General features: G+C 37.3%; 1 protein-coding gene across 1 annotated transcript; it reads left to right on the top strand.

The window, feature by feature from the left end:
• The first annotated feature begins 1,179 nt into the window (after positions 1–1,179).
• LOC107827701 (casein kinase 1-like protein 2) lies at positions 1,180–7,984 on the top strand. Its single transcript, XM_075227948.1, has 14 exons — positions 1,180–1,529; positions 1,642–1,682; positions 4,505–4,574; positions 4,683–4,831; positions 4,918–5,013; positions 5,106–5,176; positions 5,771–5,832; positions 5,928–5,991; positions 6,063–6,147; positions 6,222–6,348; positions 6,434–6,516; positions 6,587–6,650; positions 6,796–6,923; positions 7,278–7,984. Exons 1-14 carry the CDS (start codon positions 1,454–1,456, stop codon positions 7,575–7,577), a joined length of 1,416 nt encoding a protein of 471 aa, XP_075084049.1. The 5' UTR covers positions 1,180–1,453; the 3' UTR covers positions 7,578–7,984.
• The last annotated feature ends 289 nt before the right edge of the window (positions 7,985–8,273 follow it).

The following is an 8,273-nucleotide window of genomic DNA, read 5'->3' on the forward strand; positions in this document are numbered from 1 at the left end:
AAAAAGCTCCAGACTCAAGGAGAGCTTTTAGTTGAGCCTGAAGTCTATCAAACTGTTAATCGCTACACCTATCTCTAGCCTTTGCTAATTTAAGCTTGAACGAAAGCTCTGCGATCGTCTTATCCATAGCCGAGATAGCCTCCCTATAAAGTGTTTGTGAGGAGGTCTCCATACCTTGTAATCCACACTTGTAACCATAAAATAATTTTTCTGGAAGGCAATATGTTATCCCCTTTCTTGGACAGCCAACAACTTCCAATCAAAGTCTTTCAGCAACTTCGTTCGAAGGTCCTGATGCCTCGCCAAGATTAGTTGTTAGATGACTGTGATGGAATTCCTTCAAGCTAATTTTAAAGAGATCCTACATTTAAGTTATAAAATTAGTATATAAATAATATTATAAACATAAATTATTAACTCTCAGGAAATTTGAAAGCTCCAAAGTAGTCTCAGCTCGGTCCTCGACCCATTTATATGGATCCGAGACGTTCTTCTTCTTCCGAATGTGGGTCTCTCGGAATAGCTTATCTTGATTCATTTTTCTCCCATATTTTTTTTCTGCAAACAAATAAAATGTATTAAATAAATTGAATAGCACCAAAAGAACCTGGTTCATTCACAGGGGCTTCTAAGGCATATTTTCCTTTACTACAAACACTCTCGTTAGATTTTACACCATCACCTCTTCGTTGTAATGAATCAATCAGTCGTTTTAAGTTTTAGAACCTTATTTTTCTATTTGAGACTTTCTGTATGTTCATTTGGTACTTTGTAACTTGTCGGTATGAGTAGTTCAAATCTCGAGAGGTTCAGAAATGATTTGGAACACTTAGTTCCTAACTTAAAATCTTTAAATTAAGAAGAGATTTAACTAATAGTAAATGAATCTTATTCATTGCACGACAATCTTTGATAATAGTTGTGATGAACTCTTAATGTAATATATATTTGTTTAAAAGAAAAAGAAAAACAGAGCCAAGCACTAACCAAGTCACGTGACACACGAGCCTTTTGCCAGCGATGTGTGCATATGCCACTTTTCCTGACCCCACAATCCACATAACCAACAGAGTAACACCTAATGTTGGACTACCCCATTCCAGTCGAACCTTCCGTCACGCGTCATCTCAACGCGTAGGTTCACCCTCCAAAAATTGTTTCTCACAAACGCGCTTCACTGGCAAACTCAGGAAGATGGAAAAAACCGAAAAGGGAAAAGCATATGTGCAAGAAGTATATAAATATAGAGAGAGAAACACTGAAGATTCTTTTTTCTCTCTCTCTCTATTTTCTTCAAACCAAACCCTAGCTTTTGTAGATAGACAGCGATGAGAGAAAATCACACTTCGATGCCTTTTTAGATCTTTGTACTGAGTTCATGTATTTGTTTCTTGCTTTAAAAAGCTAGGGTTTTGGAAGCTTTTCGAAATTCAGTGACGAAATTAGGGTTTTGATGGAGCCTCGTGTTGGGAACAAGTATCGACTGGGTCGGAAAATTGGCAGTGGATCATTTGGAGAGATCTATCTCGGTTTGATTTTTTTATTTTTTTTGCAAAAGATTTTTCACTCCATTTCTTGTCTATGTTGATTGATTGATTTTTTATTTACTTTTGTTCTTTTAATTATGATTATGTGGTGCAGGTACTAATATACAGACTAATGAGGAAGTAGCAATTAAGTTGGTAAGTGATTTCTTTTAGTAATTAAGTGTAGTTCTATTGAATATTTGTTGCAAATGAATTTACAGTTATTGGAAGTTGTTTTTTGTTTCTGTTATGTGTTTTTCTGTAAGTATCAGTAGTATGTGTTTTATTGATGGTTGACTTTGAAGTTAACAATTATGTGTCAAAGTTATCGCATGCTGTCCCCAAAGGGATAGTTCAGTTATCAAGAACAGATGAATTGAACTCCAGAGTGACGATGTGTACCTCAGTGGTCATAACATAAGTGATAATCCCCCTTTTAGGGCAGAAAGGCTTCGTGATTCATTTGGAAATAAGCTGTTTGTAGAAATTTATGTGCCAAATTAGTTAGTTGATGACTTAGTAGCGTAACATGTTGATGTAATTGCATATTTTGTGAGCTTCAATTATATCATACTGTCTTTTCGATTTGTTCAAGTACATGTGAATGAAGGCTTTTGCTTCCTAGTTTGTTGTATAGTATGCATTTTTCATTGTTTGTGAAGTTGAGCATGTATGCTATGCATGATTTATCATTGGATTTATCTTAAAGCAAGAAAACTTTCGGGGAAATAGTAGTTTTAGTCCTTTAGTTATTTTGCATTACTCCTCTTTTGGTCCCCATATTATTCGATTGAGCACATTTGACCCTCAATTAAACTTAGTGTACAATTTTGGTCCCTGGTTGACTGAAGCTAACAGATGTTTGCTAAGTGAGCAAACAAAGACAACATAAATTTTAAGAAACCCTGAAACCCTTGTCGGAGATTGTTCTCTACCCTTCTAGATAACAGAGGCAAAAAGCCCTTCCAGAATCTTTGCTCACCCACCAGCCATGGGAAAATGTTATCCCAATTCTAAACAGGGTTTTGGTTGAGCATATCACAGCTTCCGCTAAAATTATTTCCAGTGTTCATCTCCCCAAGAATTCCTCAAAGCTGCAGACTGTGAAGTTGTGGCTTTGGGATGGGCTGCGTGACAAGGCAGGGGACTTCAAGGAAGGTGAACACTGAAATGTTGTTTGGGTATTTTGGTACACAAGGCATATTGCGAGTAGTGGTTTCATTTGCCTGGGGACTTGTCATGCTGCACTTAGCATCTAAAGAAGCTCTTTGTCTTGTGCGCTCTGGGATATTTCAGTGAAGACCCTTTTACAGCATCGGAAGTTATAGCAGACTACCGAGATTCACTCTCCTGACCAGTACCACCGTTGGGAGAGAACAATGTACTACCTCTGCAGTTTGGCCAAAATTAGCCTCATTTCCTGCAGCCCCATAGCAAAACACACTTCTTCATAACCACCATTGACGGTGTCAGAAAAAACCCTCTTGGTTTCAGAAATAAAACCCTTCGGCACCTCAAGCGGGTATCAGTTTATGTCACTCTTTTCTTTATTTTGTCATGAAAAGATTGGCACTTTTTTGTATTTGGAGATTATTAGATCTTAACATTCCCAATTTACTCTTATTGATATGACTTGTTAGGAGAGGAATAGAAAGTGACATGTAGAACCGTTACCATTTTTCATTAAATTGTTAATATTAACTGTGATGTTTTTATCTTGCATCTATTTACCTTACATGTCAAAAGTCTTCCCTTTTTCTTAAACATCATGCATGGTCAAGCTCTGTGGCATAAATATGACAGTTTTTTCTTAACTTCAGCATTGCCTTTTTGAAAAAATAAAAAATATCAGCTGCCGGTTTTGGCTGGAGACAGCATTTACTTTAAAGAATGAAACAATCCAACTAGACTAGGATTGCCCTTTGTGGGGATTTATAATCATTCTATTTTCTTAGCTAGCATTTAGACATTGATTTGATTGAAACTTGCAAAAGGAGTTGTTTTAGAAAATAATTTTTGGAAGTTGAAGTTGTATTTGGACATGCATTTTATTTGAAAAAAAAGCTGAAGCTTTGTGAGTGGAAGAAAAAATTTCACTCAAAAACTACCCTAAACCCGTTTTTGGGGACTTAAAATTTTTGTTCCAATTCTTTTTCAAAAACTGATCATAATATTCCACGAATAAACAATGTTTTCAAAAAAATTTGAAAAAGAAAAAGAAATTGCCAAAATTTATGGCCAAATGGGAGCTTAGCTCCTGTTTTCTGTAAATTTACATAAGAGGAACAAGTAAACTATGATTTGATTTCTCTACAGACATTCTAATTGCGCATGTTTTTAGTTTGAGCGGTCAATCCTTAAAGCTAACACGGAATGTGGTGATCTGGAGGTGATTAGGTTTAAAAAGCTTATGTAGTTTTGGCATCTTGTTCAATTGCTCAGACAGACAGGGAATGCTCTAACAGAATAGTCTTTTTTGCTTGAGTTCAAGTAGGTAATTGAGAAATTTGTGCTTCATTATTTAGGTCCACAAGTGGATGAACTCATTTCTCCCCCTTCCTCTAACCAATCCCCCCACCCCAAAGAAAGTTGGTGCATATAGGCCAATTTCTGGTCTACTTTTTTCCTTTTTGGCAAATGGTGCTCTCACAAAGTGAAATGGAACTGCTGGTGCCCACTGCCCACAGCCGCCAACATGCATACTACATAACATCATTGTTCATAGCTTTGAAACATAAACTATCAGTTGATTCTTGAACTGGGGAAAAAGATGGATAGAACCCCATATATAGCATATGTTTGTGTCGCAAATACTTTTAAGATGTTACATATCTGCAAGCGTTCATCTTTTTTATTTATCTCTTTGTGTATGTGTGTCTTCATCTCTTTCTTCTTTTTTGGCTCCAACTATGTGAATGACTTGTGCATTAATTCTTCCATTGTAATTTAGTGTGTGATTAATGCTGGTGATTTTGCAGGAAAATGTCAAAACAAAGCATCCTCAGTTGCTATATGAGTCAAAGTTGTACAGGATTTTGCAGGGAGGAAGTAATAACTTCTACTGTCTTTTTTGAAAAACAAACCTTCTCTCTCTTTACTCTACTTTTGACTACATTTCTATGATTAGGGGTTCTAATTGTGATACTTCTGTTGTAGCTGGAATTCCAAATGTGAGGTGGTTTGGTGTGGAGGGAAATTACAATGTTCTAGTCATGGATTTGCTCGGACCCAGTCTTGAAGATTTATTTAACTTTTGCAGCAGGAAACTTTCCCTGAAGACAGTTCTGATGCTTGCAGATCAAATGGTTAACACTTATAATGTTTCTTATTCTGACGTTAGTAATCCTACCTGAACTTGGTGATGACATGGCTATTTTGATTTTTACTGCAGATAAATCGCATTGAGTTTGTTCATTCTAAATCATTTTTGCACCGCGATATTAAACCGGACAATTTTCTTATGGGCTTGGGAAGGCGTGCAAATCAGGTCCTTTATTTTTATTACTATTTTCTAACTCTTTGTTCTCACAAATTCCCAGGATTTTGTGTTACTGTACTTAGATTTGACTTAAAATGCAGGTCTTTGTAATCGACTTTGGTCTGGCCAAGAAATACAGAGACACTTCAACTCACCAACACATACCTTACAGGTAATTTAATAGTATACCCCCCCCCCCCCCGCCCATTTCGTTCTTCCTCTTGATTTTGATAGGTGCAAAAGTCTTTTCTGGTTAGCTTAGCATTCCCAGCTGAAGAGAAAGGCTGAGCATTCAGTTTATACAACTAAGGTTCCATACCTTTGGATATTATGTAATATGAAGAATGTTTTGTTTGTTAATTACTGACAAATTTTTATCCAAAAAAATAATTAGAGAAGACAGAAACAGATATAATTCTTTTTTGCTCTAGTTAGGAAAATGTAAAACTCCAGCTGGGGTTATATGTATCTTAAAGAAAAAAGACTCCAGCTGGGGTTATATGATAATGACAGATAGATGATGCTAAGCCAATTCAAAGTGCATTTCTGTAGGATCTGTTATGTAACAAATACATTTGCCTTGGTGCTGCTGAAAATTCTTATGATGGGGATATGCGCATATTCCATTTAAAAAGACTGTTAAATGCAACACAGTTAAGAGTGTCCTTGAATTCTTTTCTGTGTGCATGCACATGCATTCAGTTATCTGTCATTTGCGTATCGTATTTTGCCTGTGCCTTATAAGACATGGTGTTTGACACTGCAGAGAGAACAAAAACTTGACTGGCACTGCAAGATATGCTAGCATGAATACTCACCTTGGTATTGGTAAGTGTCCCTGTTATTTATATTTGTGTGTTCACTCTTTGTGCAGTTTAACTCTGCTGTGTTTCTCACTTAATATGCTATTACCGCTGTTACAGAACAAAGCAGGAGGGATGATTTAGAATCTCTTGGATATGTCCTCATGTACTTCCTAAGAGGAAGGTAAATTTTGCTGCAATTTCTTTCCTCGCTCTTGTTTTATTCAGCTTGTGTTTGACATCTTTTTATTGCAGTCTTCCTTGGCAGGGGTTGAAAGCAGGAACTAAGAAGCAGAAGTATGAGAAAATTAGTGAAAAAAAGGTGTCAACATCTATTGAGGTAATTTATTTTCTGATTTGGTGATTGGGTTCTACTTGGACATCTGTATGGAGAATTGGTTTACAATTTTGCAGGCTTTATGCCGGGGTTATCCTACTGAATTTGCATCATATTTCCATTACTGTCGTTCACTTCGCTTTGAGGATAAACCAGATTATGCTTATCTGAAGAGAATATTTCGTGACCTCTTCATCCGCGAAGGTCTAAGATGAATTTTGAGATGCTTCTATTTTTAACTGGTAATTTTCAATCTAGGCTCCCGTTTACACTTTTATTTGCATTGCAGGCTTTCAGTTTGACTATGTTTTTGATTGGACCATTTTGAAGTATCAGCAATCGCAAATTGCAGCTCCTCCTTCCCGACCTCTTGTAAGTGGTGGAATATCATATTTCTACCTGTGTGCAGAGCTTATATCTTATGATGGCTGTTTTTTATTAGGGTGCTGGTGCTGGAACCAGCTCAGGCATGCCTCCAGCTATCCCTAATGCAGAAAGGCAGTCAGGTGATCTTCCAGTGTACCTGTCCTAATTCTTGTGTTCTAAATTGAGAAAATTGGCTTTTCCTCACCTACACATGGGTACTGCTCAAGACCTCTGTGCTCTCTTTCATTCGGGATTTTCCTCACCCCGATTCTCAATCATTTGCAGGTGAGGAAGAAGGAAGACAACCAGCAGATCCTTCTCGAAGGAGGAATTCTGGACCGCTTATAAATGCAGGAAGTTTGTCCAAGCAGAAAAGTCCTCTCAGAAATGATTCTACTAGCAAGGATGCTATGGTAAGTTTGAGTTGTTGGATCAAATATGAACTTTGATAAGATTTTAAATTTTGGAGCTCTCAAAGGGCCATTTCTGGGAAAGAGATCAGTCCATAATCAAGAGTAGTAAAATCTTGCAGTGTAATTGTCTTCTTGTTGAACTGCGTTGCTAGTTCAAATATAACTCTTGCTACAGAATTCAGATGCTTATCACCTTGGACAAAGAATACTATTTCTGTATTTCCTTAATCCCAGGAAAATAATAATAATAGAGATGTGTGTTTCTTAGGTTTCTACATTGTTGAAATGGAAACGTGGTCTATGCCATAAGTGATCTTTTCCCCCAGATTATAATGAATCATTCCAATTTTGCAGTTGTCAAGCTCCACTTTCCTTGGAAGATCAAGTGGATCATTGAGGCGAGGTCTAGTCTCTGGCAGCCGAGAGACTTTCACTATGGGAAATGACTCTGATCCTACACGTTCTCGAACGCCTGAGGCAAGTCCAGCAACCATGCACAAAATATCAAGTGGACAGAGAAGCTCCCCATTTGTTGGCTCATCAGACGCTAAACATGCTTCATCTGGCAGGAATACTTCTGGTATAAAGAACTATGAAACCACACTCAAAGGAATTGAGAGTTTACATTTCGATGAGGAAGATAGGGGTCACTAATGATTGGAAACCCTTTCATCACATTCTTGTAAATTTCTGACTCAGTGTGCTAGACCTCAGGTAGAATTGAGGCCCTAAAAGTTGATTTTTCTTGAATTTCGGGTTGGAATTTAGGGATCTAGAGTGTGATTCGTTCAAGCAAAGATCTATAAGAAATAAATAGATCTGAATGAGTGCTCTAATGCAGGGAGTCAGGTGGTTTCAATACAAGCTCATTGCCGTGCATGGCTCTTTATATTGTTTTGGTGCCTGTGCAATCAGGCATCTTCCATAATATTTAAACCTCATCCAGATGATGGGGACTAGTGAAACTGTATATTGAGTCGTTGTAATACTAAGATAAGATGGTCCATAGTAATGTTTTGGTCGAATGTCACTTAGAGTGCAAACTCAGTAGTTCTCACAAATTCTGGGTACTGTTAATGCTTTAGTTTTCAAGCATGTGCAAAATCTTATCTTCCTTCAATTTTATCTTGTAACAAAGTCAAAGTTTACGCCCATCTCTTCGTTTTCGTCCCCAAGGTGAGTGCGGACGAAGTTTCGACGTTCATATGGCCAGAGTTGGTAAAACAGGGGAAGTACCCCTCTTATCAGATTGCCCTTTTGGATGTTAGTTTTCTCAGCGTGTTAGATATATTGAGAAAGGTTTTAGTTTTCTCAGCGTGTTAGATATATTGAGAAAGGTGGTCTCGAATT

The sequence above is a fragment of the Nicotiana tabacum genome, chromosome 13 (genome assembly GCF_000715075.1).
Source record: "Nicotiana tabacum cultivar K326 chromosome 13, ASM71507v2, whole genome shotgun sequence".
NCBI lineage: Eukaryota > Viridiplantae > Streptophyta > Magnoliopsida > Solanales > Solanaceae > Nicotiana > Nicotiana tabacum.

Coding starts and splice junctions, on each gene's coding strand:
- LOC107827701 (XM_075227948.1), top strand. CDS start 1,454: ATGGAGCCTCGTGTTGGGAACAAGTATCGACTGGGTCGGAAAATTGGC. Junction 5,177..5,770: donor CACCAACACATACCTTACAG/GTAATTTAATAG, acceptor TTGACACTGCAG/AGAGAACAAAAACTTGACTG. Junction 5,992..6,062: donor ATGTACTTCCTAAGAGGAAG/GTAAATTTTGCT, acceptor TTTTTATTGCAG/TCTTCCTTGGCAGGGGTTGA.